At 48.5% G+C, this 17399-nt stretch overlaps 2 protein-coding genes across 9 annotated transcripts in view; one reads left to right on the top strand and one right to left on the bottom strand.

The window, feature by feature from the left end:
• The window catches only part of LOC108156758 (cAMP-specific 3',5'-cyclic phosphodiesterase), a 120467-nt gene that overhangs the window by 17332 nt on the left and 85736 nt on the right, over positions 1 to 17399 (bottom strand). For 4 of the 8 annotated variants that reach the window (XM_033392000.1, XM_033392004.1, XM_017288447.2 and 1 more), the window contains exons 3-4: positions 6715 to 6891; positions 1250 to 1288 (exon numbers count right to left, since the gene is read on the bottom strand). In XM_033392000.1, coding sequence (XP_033247891.1) covers positions 1250 to 1288; positions 6715 to 6891 — 216 coding nt within the window. Of the gene's footprint in view, positions 1 to 1249; positions 1289 to 6714; positions 6892 to 15715; positions 16935 to 17399 lie in introns of all 8 variants that reach the window. The other 4 variants (XM_033392007.1, XM_017288463.2, XM_017288480.2 and 1 more) reach the window with 3 other exon arrangements.
• On the top strand, positions 13931 to 15691 carry LOC108156817 (katanin p60 ATPase-containing subunit A-like 2). Its single transcript, XM_017288516.2, has one exon. It carries the CDS (start codon positions 13937 to 13939, stop codon positions 15638 to 15640), a length of 1704 nt encoding a protein of 567 aa, XP_017144005.1. The 5' UTR covers positions 13931 to 13936; the 3' UTR covers positions 15641 to 15691.

Below are 17399 nucleotides of genomic sequence, written 5' to 3'. Positions count from 1 at the left end.
TGCCTCTGCTGCTGCTGCTGCTGTTGGCAGCCTTCAGCCACCGAAAATCAGCCTCAATCCCCCCTCATTCCCCCACCCATTCCACCCATTCGATGCGAGAGAAATTCCTCGACTGGCAGGCAAAACTCGTGACTGTCAAAGACAAATTGAAATGACTCAACAGAATCAAAAACAGACACAGAGCAAAAAAAAAATTACCCACCACGTGAGTGATATGCACAGCGGACAGACATCATCCAACGGAACGGAATGGAACGAAACGAAACGGAACACACACATTTTCCGGAGTGTCAGAGTTCACTGAACTGCGGACCAAGAAACACACGCGGATTGCGGGGGGTTCGGGCGGGATTTTGGGGAGTGAAGATGATTTCTGGCAAAATATTTTGGCTTTGCCTTCAAAGCCAGAGATTTCTGTGTGGATTCAAGAATCCTTGATAAATCATTGCAGACACTAAGAAAGGACTCAATGCTCGTATGAGTACTCTTTGATGTCCTTCGTGTTTCGATCAAAAACACTGCAAAAAAACTATCCAAAATTAACAATTATTCAATAAAGGGAATAAAATGCATTAAATATTTCTGGAGCCCCCAAAGTCTGGCAGTGTTTTGTTTGTTATTTTTGTTGGCTGTTGAGTAGTGTATTTGGCGGCAGAAACCTTTTGAAGTCCTTCAGCAATTCAGACAGACGAACCCTTTCGAAGCAGAAGACTTAAACGATATCCTTGCAGTCCTCGAAGGCACTTCAGAGTGGATTTAACACTTAATCTTTAGATGCACCCAAAACATGAATACCACCAACAATCCGGCACACTCACGTACCTACACATGTATGTACATTTATTTGTTGATATCCTTTAAGCAATAAAAACCTATTTGCATATCAAAAATTGATTAAATTTTCAGCCAAGCTTCAGAGCATGCCCAACCGAAAACGAAAGTAAAACCAAAAAGAAAGTTGTATGCAGACTGCAAGGTGGATAAAATAGCGTCAAATAAGTTCGAGTGAATTTTCCAGAGAGAGGGAGAGAGGGAGAGAGGCAGAAAATGCATGCAAACGAGAGAGAAAATTGTGCAATCAGATTAAACAAACAAACAAACAACAAATGCAGGGAGACAAAGACAAAGACAAGGACTAAACACGACACAAACATCAGCAATAGATAGATAGATAGATAGATAGATAGATAGATTGATAGATAGAGAGAGTCTGAGAGAGTTATATGGCTAGAGCTCTCGGCATACGTACGATCGGTCAATGAGTATAGAGGCCTCCTGTTCTTTAAACCTGGAAAAAGGGTTACAATCATAATAAACAACGATAAGACATTTAACAATCATAGAAGTACACTAAGTATAGAAAGATCAGATGTATATATACTATATAAAGCAAGAGAGAGTTGGAAATAAGTATGGATATAGTAGTAGTAGTAGTACATATCTAGGGGGCGATTGGGTGGGGTTTTGGGGGTGGGAGACAACAAACAAACATACGACAAAACAAAAGGCCAAAGAAACAGAGCAATCAAATCGAAAAGCGAAATATATCAAGGGATCTCTATCCTCTTTTGACGCATATTTTATACAGCAAATGAAAGCAACTCAAAAGTGTACAAGCTATGTGTGTGTTTTTTCTCAGTGTTTATCCCGCTTGAGCGCCCCAAAGTATGCCCTGCCGGTGGGAGAGAGAGAGAGAGAGAGAGAGAGCCTAATTGATGCGTCACGTGCCACAAAGTTAAGTCCCAGAAGGCAACGCCAGCGGAGAAGGATGATGATGATGATGATGATGATGATGATGTGACCCCCAAGCGGCTGTCGCTGACGCAGGCAATGACCCCGCTGCCACTGCCCCCGTCACGCCCCGCCACACAGATCATTGCGACTCTGTTGCCACTGCCACTGCCACGCAGCCATGACGTCATTGCGTACGTCACACAACAAACATGGGGTATGGGGTTCGCAGCGGTTCGCAAAACTGCACAAAAAGTCGAAGTTGAAGTGTTGACATTTAAGCACATGGCCAATCCCCAGAACCCCCCAAAACTCTGCGCAAATGTCATATGACGCAAGGGGCGGAGGTGTGCCCCTAAACCGAACAGAACCTTAAATACAGAGCCCCACCCCACCGCAAGCACAAGTTCAGTCCTGAATACGATTGCATCGGACGCCGCTTAGGCGCTAATCTGACATTGACCTTAGCCTGACCTTGCCCAACACTATTATCACGCAACACCACTCTCCGACATCTCAGACTTTGGGACTTCAGAGAAACCCATCCCGGCGTTGGTTTTTCTTTCTCTTATTTGGTTATTCTTAAACGTTAGATGCACAAATTGCCCATAAGCGAAAGGACACAGCGATTCGGAGACTCTGAAATGCCAAACATTTGAGGATGTGGTAGTACATGCTGCAGGGAGGAATGTGTCACTCGTTTTACAATTGCCAGTCACGTGTGAACGTGGAATTTCAACATATGGTACCAGTGGAACCGACAATCATCAGAAGCGAATGAGAATCTTCTGCGAATAGAACCAAAACCGAACTAATCCTTGCCATCCATCTGCATCTCACTGACTTCCACAAAATCCCATAAAAATACCGAAAATTAACTCCTTTCTGTGCCACGGCAGAGGCTGTTTACATTGTTGCTGGCTTCTAGGGACCGACTCGGCTGTCAATAAGTATAATACTAGATAGATGGTTCCTCAGGCTCCTGCATAGCCCCGCTTTTGGGAAAGCATCCCAGCAGACGCCTTTAACCAACCCAAAACCCAAGAAAGTCACCTCACTTGATCGCAACTCGATGGAATCCACACAGCCCGTGTTAATCTTTGCGTCACCTCACTTAACCTCCGAATCACCCCGAAACCCCACCCCCCAGAAAGTCCTGTGCACACACACAATCAGCAAGGACTTATCCCAACCCATTCCAGCGCCTGTCCAGGCCAAACCCTCAATCAAGTGAACCCAAAAACACCCGAAGCCTGAAGCCCGAAAGCCTTGGCAACTCAATTAAAATCTGTCCTTCCTACGCCTCCCCCCCCAGCCCCCCAGCCACCCCGCAAGACCAACTCCGATTACCAGGCTTCTCCTTCGTCAATATCTGCTGCTGCTACTTAGTTAATGGCGAAACAAGGTTGCAACAGTTGCAAAAACAAATTGTATGCAATTCAAAGGAAGTTTGCATCTGTGGCAAACGACAAACTTTATCGAGATACACCTGCTGACAGAACGAATGAATGCCAGAGAAGGAACAGACCATGGACTGGGTCTGGGATTGTGTGGCTTTAATTTCGAAATTTCCCATTCGGATGAAAGACATTCGCAGAACCGGAGGCCTTTTGTTTTTCCGAGAAGCAGCAACAGCAGCAGAATTTCCACTTAACTGCTGCATCTATTATAATAATTTTCGAGCATCGACAGGGGGCGGGGGAGGCTGCTGCTGTCTGAAAATTATGAGAAGGAACATCCCGAACAACAAAATATTATGACTAATTCGTGAGTTGTTTTGCTGTTCAGTTCAGTCGTTGGTTGCGATGCGACCTTGACATTTACACAGAAACCAAATGGGGAGATCTCTCACTCTCCCTCCCTCTCTGTCCGCCTCCCCCTCTCCACACTCTCTGGCTCAGACATTTGGCTAATTATTTGTTATTAGTGTTGAAATCTTTATGATTCGCATTTCCACTCCCCCACCGAAAAAAAACTTGGTCGTCCATCAAATTTATCGGTTCTCAGCTCTGTGGCACCCCAAAAATCTATCCCTCCCTCATTCCTCATCCAATCTCTCCCTCCCTCTCTCTGTGTGTGTGTGTGTGTGTGTGTGTGTGTGTGTGTGTGTAATTGACAGCTCATCAAGAACATTGTTTGAAAGTGGCAGACCTGAGGCCCCGACAGTTTGGATGGGCTGTGCTACGTAAGACTAAGAGTACATGTATATATGTATATCGTGGGGTGGGGTGGGGTGTGGGGGTTGGGGGGTGGGATGTAGGTATTCAGAAATATTCCAACTTGATTGAAAGCAAACGCAGCGTGCGCTGAAAGGTAAAGATTTCCCTCTGGTGGGAAAAAGGGAGAGTCACAAGGAGCGACGGCACAGGAGGGGGGTACGGGGCGGTAAGGTTTTTGGCAGGCCCAAAAACTTTGAAGGCAGACAAAACTTTTTGGCTTTTAAAGGGAGGGGTGGGGGGTGGGTGGTGGTAGAGGGGGGAAGTCCGGGAGGATGCAAATTGCGTTGCTGTCGCCTGCCAAAAACATTTGACCGTAAAGGGAGCGCCCACGAGACACACAACAGGGGGGAGGGGGGAGGAAGGGGCGTAGCGGTATGTACGAAAGCAAAGAATATAAAAGAAAGTCCAAGTCCAAGACAAGGGAAAAACAAAAATATTTATATTTCAACTAAAATTAAGTCATTTCTCCTCAGAGAGAGAGAGGGAGAGATGTCGAGTCTGCCATGATATGCCACTTAATTTTGGTGGCAAACTAAATACGTTTTAGTGTCTGCTCAATGCGATCATGGTTATTATTAACAAGGCAGACGTCTTGCCAGTGAAGGATCTACATTTAGACCGGGATGCTCGGCAAAGGAGAATGCCCCGCCCGTCCGACGTTCACGCGTGAATGGCTTTCTACATGGTGGCCGATCGCTTATGGTACATTTGTATGGCGTATAAACGATCCATTGGCCATTAGGTGGCAAAAAATACCAGAAACAACATGCATTGCGTGTGCATGACTACGATTTTATCTTGTTTTTGTCAATCCAATTGGATGTACTGTAGAATCAACCTTAGAGGAGACATCTTGAGCAATCAATTCTCTTCGAATGTTCCTGGCATTCTCTATGTTCATTCTCTAGGGCTCTACGCTATGGTTCCCCTCTAGGGTTCTTTAATTCCCCTCCAATAATTGCCATTGCAGGTCTATAAAAAGTATTTAAATGTTATTTTTGGACCATTTTTCCTGTATTTTATTTACTTTGTTGTGTGGGCATTTTTCGTTGTTATTGGTGAAGCTCTTAAGTGCTTGGGCCACATATGCATCTACAGATATCGTCTATATATAATTTGCCGTATAGATTTCTCTGTGTTTGGGGGCAAGACGCAGAGCAGGAACTGCAGGAAGGAGCTCACTTTTGGCGCTGTAAAAATAGCTGTACAAATGTAAATATTTTGCATTTTGCATTCACCAACAGCCAGCCCGCCACCGCCCACCTTCCACCTCCCACCTCCCACCTCCCACTCGTTCAACCTCATTCGATGTGTATTCCATCTTTTGAATGGGAATGATCATCATCATCGGCATCGTTATACCCTTGCAGAAGGTATTGTGATCGGAAACAGATGCCTGCAATGCATCTCCGACTTTAGAGGGTACTTCTATTCATGATGTATGAAGTGGTGGATGCCTTTTGGTGGACTTAATCCAAGAGTCGATTCCATCTGTAAGGGTATCAGGGCTAAGACCTCTGGCCTGTGGTGCTGCTGCTGTTGCTGTTGCAGCTGCATGCTTTAATTACGTGTTATTGTTGTTTTTGGGGGCGCATAATGAGTGTGTGCAACGGCCCCGAAGTGCACTCAAACGCTGCCAAAACGCATCAAACGACGATATGCACCATCGTCAGAGAGAACACTGAATCAGAGGGGCTTGCCAAAATACAATACAAAAACACACACACAGCACAACAGCACAACAACAACAACAACAACAACAACAACAAAAAGTGCCAGAAGAAAGGAACAAAAACAAAAATTGCATTTCCGGCCTCTGGCCTCAGTGTTGCATGCCGCGCTTTGAGTGTGGCTGCCCGGTCATGCATGGGCAGATAGGGAGGGAAAGAGAGGGAGAGATGGCAATGGTTGTGGCATGTGGCATGTGACTAACTAATTGAAGAAGTTGGGGAGGCTGTGGGCTCTATGGAGAGGCAGAGAATGGAGCCAAAAATGCACAGATTTTCCTGGTATTTTGTGAAGTTTAAGCCCACAATGGCACAGGATGGCGTACAGAAAGGCGTGTAGGGGGTGGAGGTGTTAGAACAACAGAGAGAGAAACAGTTAAGCCTTCCAGCAAAAATCCCACAGAGTGTGGCCAGGAAAAAGCAGTGAAAGGATGGGGATTGCCGGGGCAGGAGTGTTTACGAGTAGAAAGAAAAACCCATGCCCATCAACGGTTCGAATTCCCTGTCCGGTAGTGTTCCCTTAAAGAAATGTATAGCCAGTATATAGGAAAGGAAAAAAGAAGCATCAAGTGTAGAAATCATAGACCTATTTGTGGGGAAACACACACACTTAAGCACAAGGAACAGTGTTGGCAAACACATTGAAAAAGCAACACCAAAAAGTGTCCTCAGAGATGGAAAAATATGAATGCAAACAAATAATAAACCAAAGAAGAGGTACAAAAAAAGTAAAACTAATCAACACTCATGAGCAACAGTGTTGGCTAAGACACACCACAAGCGTCCTTTGGCAAATCAAAGCAAATAAAATAAAGCAATTTGTGACTGAAGGAAGGCGTGAATCCAACACGGAAAAGGTGTAGAAAATGGGCAACATCCAACATCAATGGGATCTGCGATGCGACAGGGACACTGGGCTAATTAAATGTGAGCATGTCCATGAGAAAGAAAGGGCAGAGGGAGCCCGAATTCGAGCTCAAATCAAAAACAATCAATACAAAATTGTGGCTTCTATTTGTTGGTGCGGTGGGACTTACCTTTCGCTAGCGATGCTTGAATTTCTGGACATGGACTTGGGTGACATCTCAAAGTCGGAGTCGGAGCGGTATAGAAATGATTCGCGACGTTGTGGTAAATTCTGTAGAACCAAACCAGCGCTGGGTGAACCGCCCTCAAGCGGTGATCGAGCGCCCTGGCCATTTTCTACATCGAAACTGTAAATGAAATGAAGAAAAGCAAAGAAAAATATGGAATTAGTACAGAGATATACATATATAATCGTGTAGTATATGGCATAGGGAGGACCCTTCTCAGGGATGACGGAGAGTCCAGGGGCGGGTGTGGGGTGTCGTTGCGGTAATGATGAAATGTTGGGGCTGCTCAGGAAACGGAAGCTCGCCTAACAAGGCGCTTTTAAAGTTTCATTTCGTTAGACATCTTTTTCTTGCCGCCTTCTGCTGTTGCTCTTCCTTTTTTCGGTTCGTTGTCTGCGGCAAAAAGTTTTTCTTTCTGGCACAAATTGTTGTAACGACGCCAGAGTGCAAACGAAAGCAAAAGTCAGTCTCGTTCCCTCCGAAAAGTCTGCAAAAATGTGAAAGAAAAGTTCACTCGATTCCAGGGAGCGCAGCGCAGTGGAGTGGAGTGGAGTGGAGTGGAGTCCTTTTATCGCAAGAGTTAGTGAAAAACTTCCATCAGCAGAATGCCAGCTCATCATTGGGCGGCGCGGCGCGTCGCTACATGGACTTCAATTTGCCGCTCGGCGGCGTCTCGCCAGGCGTAACCCGACACGAACTGAAGAACTTTCCAGCCACTAGGGCGCAGTACAAATTGCCCATAGGCGAGCGGCCATCCACGAATCGGGATTTGGTTAATTTACTTTTTATTTCTAATCTTTACCCATCGAGTAAGTGAAAGGACTGCATCTGTCGTTTGGCTCTCGAGTGCATACTTTTGGGATCCAAAAACATGCCACATTGCTCTCAATACCAAGGCAATGGTGGAAGCCATAGATTGATTTAAATATAAATAGATATCCCGAAAGATGTCCCGTTTTCCCTTGCGGTTCATTGACTTTTGTTTCCTTTTCTTTTTCTTTTTGGTTTGGTTTGGCTTTTCAAGTTTTGTTTCATAATAATAAATAAAAATAGAAATGTTTTTGGCCCCAAAAGACTGGCCAGGCACTTGCCGCAACTTTCTTGCAGCACAGCTGGTCGCATATCCTGCCACAGCACCCCGCCCACCCGACCCCACCCTTCACTCGCCTTGAAAGGCCTTTTGGCACAGGGTCGGTTCGAGTTTGGTGGGTGGGGGTTGGGGGGGGAAAAGTCGTAAAGAAAAATGATGTTTTAAGTAAAATTTATATCGGGGTCATTAAGTAAACTTGGCACAAAGTTGTTGCCGCTTGTTGCTGTTGCTTTCTTTTTGCGGAGGGGGGCATGGGGCATGGGGCATGGGGCAGGGAAGGTGGGTTGATCAACAATGTCGCCAGTTTCCATGGCATACTTTGTGGCAACAGCAACAAAACAGTTTTTAGTTTCGGTTTCAGTTTTCGGTTTCCAGTTGCAGTTTTTGGCTGCTTTTCAGTTTTCGTTGTTGTTGTTGTAGTTTTAATGGTGTAACGGACACTCTGCCACACTCCGTGCCACACTCTGTGCAGCAGCTGATATTTTCCTTCCATTTAGAGAGTGCGCAACAGAATGCCACATGCCACATGCCACAAAACACACACATTGTTGCACTCGTTGTTGTTTTTGCCCCCCCCTCTCACCCTCCAGCTGGGAAATTGGTGAATTTACATTCCATTCCATAAGATACCTGCCACCTTCAGCCTCGAATGGTTTTTTGGTGTGTTGTTTGAGTGGATTTGAATCATTATTCATGCATTCGATTCGATCACAGACTCATTATTCAGATACTTTTTCAGTCACTCGTTGATTCACTTGCAATGTCCGCCAAATACTTGGCGCCTCTCTGCTTATCCTGACAGACCAAGGACTCCCCCCCGTCCCTCTATCCAGCCACCCGTCCGTCCCTTGTGTTAACGCACTCACAGCAACAGCAACAACAACAACAACAACAACAACAACAACAGAACACTCAACACTCATAAAGTGTCCTCGGCATCCTGTCAGCAGCAGCGGAACAAAAAGACAAAGCGAAAGAAATAAGCGAAAAGCGAGAAGCGCAAACAAACAAACAAACAACAAAAAAAAAAGGGGCAAAAGGAAGACAGGAACAAAAGCTAGCAAGACAATAATCCTGCGAGAGAAATTGCGAGAGACAGCACGGGACAGGACAGGACGGGACAGGACAGCGACCAAGAGCTTGAGCAAGAGCAAGTTGCCACTTGCAACATGAATCGCCTGTCCAGTGCAACACACAATTCGCGAAGTTGCAGCAAAGTGCTTTTGCAGCAAGTGTTTTTGGCTGGGTGGCAAGGCACTTAAAGCAACATGAAAGCAACACGGAATTCAATTGAATTTTAAGCAGCCCCCGTGCCACACATCCTTGGGGCGAGTGCCACTGCTCTTGCTTCTTGGGTTGTGGTTGAGGTTCAACAGGAGTGCAGGAGGTGCGGCAAATGCCACTCAACTTTGAGCTATCACCTCACAAGCACACACACACACACATCTGCTCGTAGCTCGTGTACGACCGACGAGTATCTTATAGATACATACCCACACTTTACTGTGGCCTGGTCCTCATCAAGGCGGCTTATTATACCCCACTAATCGTGCAGTGCCCCAGGACGGGTGTATTCACGGGCTGCATCGTTCGAAGAGCAGACAGCCCTCAACACTGGCATGGACATGTCGGATCTTGGGATTGATCTCAGTTGAGACAACAAGAATGTTCTCAGTGCTTTAACTCTCCTGCTAGCTCTTTTGTGTCTCGTCTCCTCTCTTTTTGTTCTTTTGGGAGAGTAGCGAGCAGCGAGCAGCGAGTAGGTTCGCCATGTCATAGCGAGAATGCTTCGCAAGTCCAGTATCTATCTAGCGAGAAAAGAGTAACGAGTCGCCCCAAGCATGAAGATCTGCTACTGATCTTGTACTGTCGATCTCTTGATACTTCTTCTAAAATTCTTCCAACGCTTGCCACCTGTCGCACATTTCATTCCCAAACATCGTATAGACTCAAAGTTCGAGTAAAACGCAGACACACCCGATTGAGAGGTATCTCTTAGTCGGAATGGCGAGCACACAGCGTTCCCCGTTTTTGTTCTTGTGGCATATGTACTTGCAGGCGAACCAAAACACAATTACAGCAGGCGGATGAAGGCGGAAGAGTGTGCCAAGGCGAGAGGGTGGGGCAGGAGAGCACTGAGGAGAGCGGATGAGTGTACTTCTCACATTTAAGCTGTGACGTGCCGGGTTACCGCTTTAAGCCAGCAGCCGCCACATGCCACAACAGTCTCTCCCCCATCTCCCCCTCCCAGCGTATTCCAGTGCTGGATTTGGGCGAAAGTCGGAGCGTAGGAGGCTAGAAGAAGTAGTAGGAGATTGGCATTGTTGGGGGATCGGGAGTGTTGGGAGGAGTCCATGCCATTGGTTGTTGCTCTGCTGCTTCGGGGCAAGTGTGTGGGGCATGGCGAACGGAAGTAGAAGTGGAAGTGGAAGTGTGCCCGACGGCAGCTCTTCCCTGCGCCTAATTATATGTGCAAATAAATGAACGACGCATGCTGATTGTATGAGTGTGTTGTCTGCGTGTGTAAGAGTGTGTAGTGTCATTGTTGTTTGGCATAGACAAAAGGCAAAGTTGCCCCTCATAGTTGTCATACAGCGAGAGAGGGAGAGATAGAGAGCGAGCGAGCGAACCAGCGAGTGCGCTAAGCTCAATGCCCTACGCCAACTTAATTAGTTTTTTAGAGTCGCGACTAACACTCGCACTCACCCTCATATTTCCACAACATGTGGGATTGTGTGGGTGAAAAGTATTAAGCACTTTTCATGGAAGGCATTCGTTTGTTTTTCAGGCGCTCAACAAACGAGTTGCAACACCTGGAAACAGTTCAGCGAGCTGATTCTTTTTCGTTTTCAACTCTTAAACGGTCACAAAGTGGGATCTCCCATTATCCAATTATGCCATTGGTTAAATCAATTTGATAGGCAAAAGCGAAAGCGCAAAAGTGTGCTGTAAAACGCAATAAAAATCGAATATTCCGATTAAAGGCATTTGTTGCCAAAAATACTTTTTCGAACGCGTTTTCGGGTAAACGGGCTTAAAACATTCGCCTTCTTTAAGGCGACCTTTCGGAATTGTGGAATACAATCTAAATAATAAATTTGGTTATCGAACAACATGCACGCCTAAAGATGGAATGAAGAGGAAGATGTTGGGAACCTTTTGAGCGGCCAGCCGATGATCCTCAACCTAAACCATTTTCGAAATAAAATATAACTACTCGATGGTTGGTAAAAGAAAATTTCAGGCATTCCCCCAAGCCCCAAGTGGCTCCTATCATTGATAGGACGCAATCCATCAAAGCATTCAGTGATGTACATCCCAAAATGAATCTGCTAACGCTCCACCCTTAAATGCTGCCATTCACAAATCATTCACTTTGTTTTTGGGGTAAGTGGCCTTCTCGTTTTCTCTTTTACTCTCGCTAGTGCTACAGCAGGATGTCTCGTTAGTTGAGAGACCTTGAGAGGAAATGGTATTCCGAAAAAAAAGAGTCAAAAAACTAACCAAAATCCAAAGACCGAACCAAAGTAAAACCAAAATAAGTAGCGATGCCCAAAGAAAGACAGAGAGAGAGAGAGAGAGGGGGCGTGAGAGAGGGACAGAGCAACAGCCGATTGCAACTCTGAGTGTGAGAAGAAGAAGGACAGACAGAAGCAGAGCAAAAACTGTCACAAGGCCATTAACAAAAGCCGGAGACTGACTGCCACGGAGGATGCATGGATGCTGTATGGATGCGAAGGATGTGGAGGATGGGGGTTGGGGAACCAGCAGCAGCGTCAAAAGATGGGGCCTGAGGGGGGGACTCGTTGCCAGACTGCAACGAGGCGGGCTACTGGGGCGGTGTGGGGTGAAAAAGAAACCAAATTAAAATTGCGAGGCGAAATGAAATGGGCGCAGCCACCCCTCCTTTACGCCCCACTGCGTCCCGCATCACAACCAGCATGGCCGTACTTCTGTTGAGGTGCTTTCTGACGATGCCACACGATGCGTTTTCCACCGACAGGAATCCACTGTTCGCATCGGTGTTTCTCTAGTCTGAGAATCACTTCAAATACGGTACTACACTCAGAGAAAAATTGCATACATGGCATGTATTGGTTAATTTAATAAATTAATTAATATATTTATTTAAGTAAGAAAAATATTCTGCATAATTATATATGAGAAATATGTTTGATTTAAATAAATAAATATTCTTAACTTAAGAAAAATAAATTAAATTGTATTTATATGTGAAAAATATTTTATTGATACGTGAAAAATATATTTTTATTTTAAATGTGAAAAATATATTTCATTTAAAAGTGCAAAATATTTTATATATAAATATACAAAAATTAAATTTAATTCATTTAATTTAATTAATTAATTTAATGTGTAAAATATATTTAATTAAAATATAAAAAATATTTAATTTAAAAATTAAAAATGTGTTTAATTTTAATTTTATATTTAATCGCTCTCGTTTCAAATTTGTAGATGTTTTATCTAATATTCAAATTTCAGTGATTTTTTTCTCTGAGTGTAAGAAGAGTGGCTCGGAGAATGTCTTCATTCGTCCGAAGGCAGGAAAAGGATAATTACCCGTCCCGTCGGTGGAAAGCGGATGGTGTATCCCAAGCACCTTTAATGTTTTTTAAAGGCAAGGTGAAATGGATGGACGGATAGACGGATGGATGGATGGCCTGCTGGTAGAGAGAGTCTGCCTGTGCCTCTGCCTCTGGCTCTGCCTCTGCCTCTGCCTGTGCCCGTGCATGTTGCATAATTTGACAGAGTGATGGCTGAGATGAGGGCGTGGCAAGGGGCTGTGTGTGTGTGTGTGTGTGTGTGTGTGTGTGTGTGCGTGTACGGGCTCCGCGCTGATTTTCATTTCATTGCGTTGTCGTCTGCGTCGCCGTGCATTTGATTAACCGTCGAAGCAGCTGTTGCCGTCATCTCGCCAAATTGAGCATGTAGAGAGCGAGAAGGCTCTTGGCAACATTCAACCTGCAACGACGCAGTGCTGGTGTGGCACGCTGGTGGTCGTGTGGTGGTCAGGGGGGGATAACGAACAATTAAGTACACTAACCAATTGAGGGATGAAAGGAGAGTGTGCGTGTGTGTGTGGGGGGCAAAAAGGATACCCAGTCGCACTTGGAACTTGATTGGTTTTCGATACGCCACTTAGGTTGCAGTTAATTTGGGGGCTTTTCTATGCCAGTCCTGGACATGCATTTCATTCGAAATGTAATTTCCTAGACCATCCAAATCCCATCCAAATGGCAGGCAATTCTGAAAAACCCAAAAGAGTATACATTTCCATATTTCGGTTGATTGCCGACTGCGGCTCGTCATGCTCTTTTCGCATTTTTAATTAGCGCACCAATTTGACGCACAGCCACACACAGATCAGAGGCATGCCACACACACACAGACACACACACACACACACACACACCACCTTCACCATCTGGGATACCATCTAAGCCCACTAGAGCACCTTTATCCACCCGAAATTGGCCATATTTTCAGGCTCTCTCTCTCTCTCTGGGCTCTTTATACCCAGTACTCGAAGCGTTTGGGGGTATATCAGATGGAGACACCCAGAAGGAACCGTTTCCAAACCCATAAAGCGCCTAGATCTCAAGGACTATAAGAGCTGGAGCAACCAAATTTCGTATCCTCCCACTGAAATCACGCAGAATCATAAAGAATACCCTTATCAAGCAGATAGCAGATCGGATTACTATAGCCAGAAGGCACAAATCCATTCGCAGTTGCTATCCAACCGCCTTCCACGCGCTTGCTCACTCCCTCTCCCTCTCACACACACTCTTCCTCGTGCAGTGTGCGCCCTCTGGCAGAGGAGAGCCATACTGACTGAGTATCGGGTATGAATGCAGAGCCGCGGCCCTAGCTGCAACGCACAACGTGACTGCCTGCTCGTTTTTGGTTGCGGTTGCCCCGAGAGAAGGCGGACTGTTTGAGGGGCTGTGGCTGAGGAGTGGAGTGGCTGTAGAGCAGTAGCCCCTGGCAACCCTGAGCCCTTGTTATGGCAACTCTGTTTGAAATGGGAAAACAATCGGAACGGTTGAAATGCCTGGAAGTCAATGCTGGCTGGGAGTTTGCCATCATCTCAGTAAAGCCCAGAAATTCTCAGAACACAGCCCACTTTCACTCTCTCTCTTTCGGCGTCTCTCTGGCGCTCTGTTTATCTCTGGGGAATCTATCTGGATGAAAATGAAGACCCACGGCAAGTACGGCGTAACGGCAACGGCTGCCAATGCGGTCCTGTGCGAGGATGTGCGCAACTTCAGCACTCGCCGACGCAACATTCTCTATCTGATGCATCGGTATCTGGTGGAGAACGGCTACTACAGCAGCGCGGAGGCCCTCAAGGGGGAGGGCCGGCTGTCGGAGGAGTACGAGCTGTGCGACAACATCGACCTGGATGCCATGTATCTGGAGTACGCGAGCTTCTTCAACATGAAGTTCGGCAAGTATCCGCGCATCCTCAAAAAGATGGGACCCAAGCTCAAGGTGGAGCTGTCCAAGGGCCAGAGCCATCCAGCGGCAGGCGCTGGGGCAGGGGCAGGCGGCAAGCAGGGCCAGCAGCCGGCGCCACAGCCACCACACTCACAGTCGAAGCTCCAACAGGATGGGCAGCACTCGATGGGCAATTGGCATGCCGTAATGGGGGCCGCCACAGCTGCGGCTGCTGCCAGTTTGAATAACGATGCCACGCAGCAGCAGCAACAGCAGCGGAATGAGAATGGAAATGGTAATCCCCCACAGTTGCACATCAAGAAAATGGCCACAGCCGAGTGCAGCAGCAGCGCGGATATTCCGCTTCGAATTAGCGACATCGAGCATGGACACTCGGGGGGAGACGACGCCCTGTTCGCCTCCCTCGACTGGCAGGTGCTGGCCGAGCTGGTGAAGACCTCCATACTGCGGGAGGACATCCGGCTGCGGTGGTCCGATGTGTGCGGCAATCAGCGGGCCATTGAGCTGATCAAGGAGGCCGTCGTGACGCCCATCGAGTACCCGCAGCTGTTTGCCCACGGCCTGAGGCCGTGGCGCTCGCTGCTGCTGCACGGACCCCCCGGCAGTGGCAAGACCTTCCTGGCGAAGGCCCTCTATGCGGAGACCCAGGGCCAGGTGACCTTCTTCAACATCACGGCCAGCATCATGGTGAGCAAGTGGCGCGGCGAGTCGGAGAAGATACTCCGCGTGCTCTTCCACATGGCCGCGCGGCGTGCCCCGTCGGTGATATTCTTCGACGAGATCGAGAGTCTCACGTCGAAGCGGGACAGGGCCACCGACCACGAGTCCTCGAAGCGCTTCAAGAACGAGCTCCTGCAGCTGCTCGACGGCATGGAGCACACCCTCAAGGGCGTCTTCGTGCTGGCCAGCACCAATCTGCCCTGGGACATCGACGAGGCCTTCCTGCGGCGCTTCGAGAAGAAGCTGCTCGTCCAGCTGCCCAACCAGGCCGAGCGCAGCTCCCTCATCAGCCGCCTGCTCGGCTCCAGCGTCAGTCTGAGTGCCAGCCTGCTCGAGCGGCTCGTCCGGCTCTCCGACCAGTTCACCGGCGACGAGATCCGTCTGGCCTGCAAGGAGATCAGCATGCAGCGGGTGCGCTGTGCCACGCGCGGCATTCCCCCCGCCGACGGTGCCTCCAAGGAGTCGCAGGCCGCGCTGGAGGCCAGCGTCGAGCAGGCCTTCGGGCAGGTGCGTCCCCTGGGCCAGAAGCTGCTGGCCAAGCACGAGCAATGGCAGCAGGACAATGGCTCCTGATCCGCTTATACTTTGTATTTTGTTGCTGTTTATAAATAAAGTTTCGAGAACATAAAAATCCCCCCCCATCATTACCTGCCGGTGGTCCGTCGCCTGGCTCCCGCGATGGTCATGCGGGAGACGTAGCGTCGGATGCGACCGCTCGAGCGCCGCTGCTGGGTGCCACTCGGTCCGGGCCCACCGCCAGCGGCGTTCACCGAGCGTATGCTGTTCTCCGTCGTGGTGGAGCTGCGCCGATCGCTGGTCATCACATCCGAGGACATGGACGAGGACAAGATGGAGGCAGCCGAACGGCGCTTCCCGCCGGTCCCCGCCCCCGCCCCGGCACCGGTGAAGGTGCCCCCGCCACTCGACGAGGTGGTGGTGGCCGAACTGTCCGAGCGGGAGAATAGCGAGGAGCGCTTTCTGCGGCTGCAGCTGCCACCCGGTCCGGTGGCATCCTGAATGTTGCTGTAGAACTCCTCGGTCTCGCGATCGTACGTCTCGTCCTCGTCGTCGTCCAACGGCGGCCGCTCCTCGTCCTCCTCGAACTCCTCGGCCTCGGCCTCCGTGGCCATGGTGTCGCTGCGCTGGCTGAGACCCGCCCGCCGTCCCCCGTTGGAGAGGGAGGACGAGTGCTGCTGCTGCTGCTGCTGCTGCTGCAGCTGGTAGTACTCGTGGTAGTCCCTCGAGCCCCGCGACCTGCTGCTCGTCCCGGTCCCGGTGGTGCTCAGATGGCGGTACGGGGCCGAGCTGGAGTTGCTGGTGGTGCTCAGTGAGTGCCGCTTGCTGCCCCCCTGCACGGCTTCGGCGAGGGCTCCACTTCCATTGCCAGGCATTTCAATGGCCGTGGCCGTGGCAGGGCCAGCCTCCCCATCGCCATCGCTTTCGCCTCCGCCGACGCTGCCGCTGAAGGTGACTTCGTGGAACTTGGAGGACTTGCGTCGTGCCCGGGGCACACCCTCTCCGCTCCCAGCTCCCATCGAGATCGAGGGACGCGGGCGATTGTTGTTGTCCAGGGTATGCTCCTGCTGCTGCTGCTGCTCCTCCTGCTGCTGCTCCAATCCATCGGCTGGGGCCAGGGTCAGGGCCAGGGGCTGTCGACGACGACTCCAGGGAAAGGCGCGTATAAATGCAAAGATTATGAAGAGCGTGGCAATCATTGTGGAGCTCCTTCCGTCCCTCCTTTCCTCAGATCTCTTTCATCTTTCGATAGCACTTTACGCGAATTTTGTTCGTTTCGATTTATTTTCGATTATTATTTCGATTTTTAATTAGTTCAATTTGTTTGTTCGTTTCGCATCAGCATAATCCCCTGCGAGTGAGATGACAGACGGAGATGAGAACGGAACCGGAAGCACACGACGTGGCAGAGTGGCAGAGTGGCAGAATGGGAGCTGTGTGTGGCTGCAACTGACGCGACACGTGGCAATGTAAAAGGTCTCTCGCTCTCCCTCTGATCTACCACGCTTCATTGGTTTGCCCATTGCTGGGGCTGTATTATGTATCTGTATCTGTATCTGTATCTGTATCTGACTGACTGACTGACTGATAAACTGTTGCGGTTGAGCCACAGGAAAACTGACTATCGAAGGAGCTCTGATTTGATGCGCAATTTTGATGGCGATGCGAGAATATTATGATAATCAATGCACAATTATTGCACCCACAGATACACAGATACACAGATACACAGTACCCACCCTCCCTCCCTCCCTCCGCCCGTCTGTAAGGACAAAGCAGCAGCATTTTCGCTTTGTCCTTTAGCGGGGGGCCCCCT

This window comes from Drosophila miranda, chromosome XL (genome assembly GCF_003369915.1).
Source record: "Drosophila miranda strain MSH22 chromosome XL, D.miranda_PacBio2.1, whole genome shotgun sequence".
NCBI lineage: Eukaryota > Metazoa > Arthropoda > Insecta > Diptera > Drosophilidae > Drosophila > Drosophila miranda.
The sequence above is the reverse complement of the archived record's forward strand: the minus strand, read 5'-3'. Positions and strand labels throughout refer to the sequence as shown.

Excerpts from the sequence above, each read along its gene's own strand:
- LOC108156817 (XM_017288516.2), top strand. The coding sequence starts at position 13,937 with ATGCCTGGAAGTCAATGCTGGCTGGGAGTTTGCCATCATCTCAGTAAA.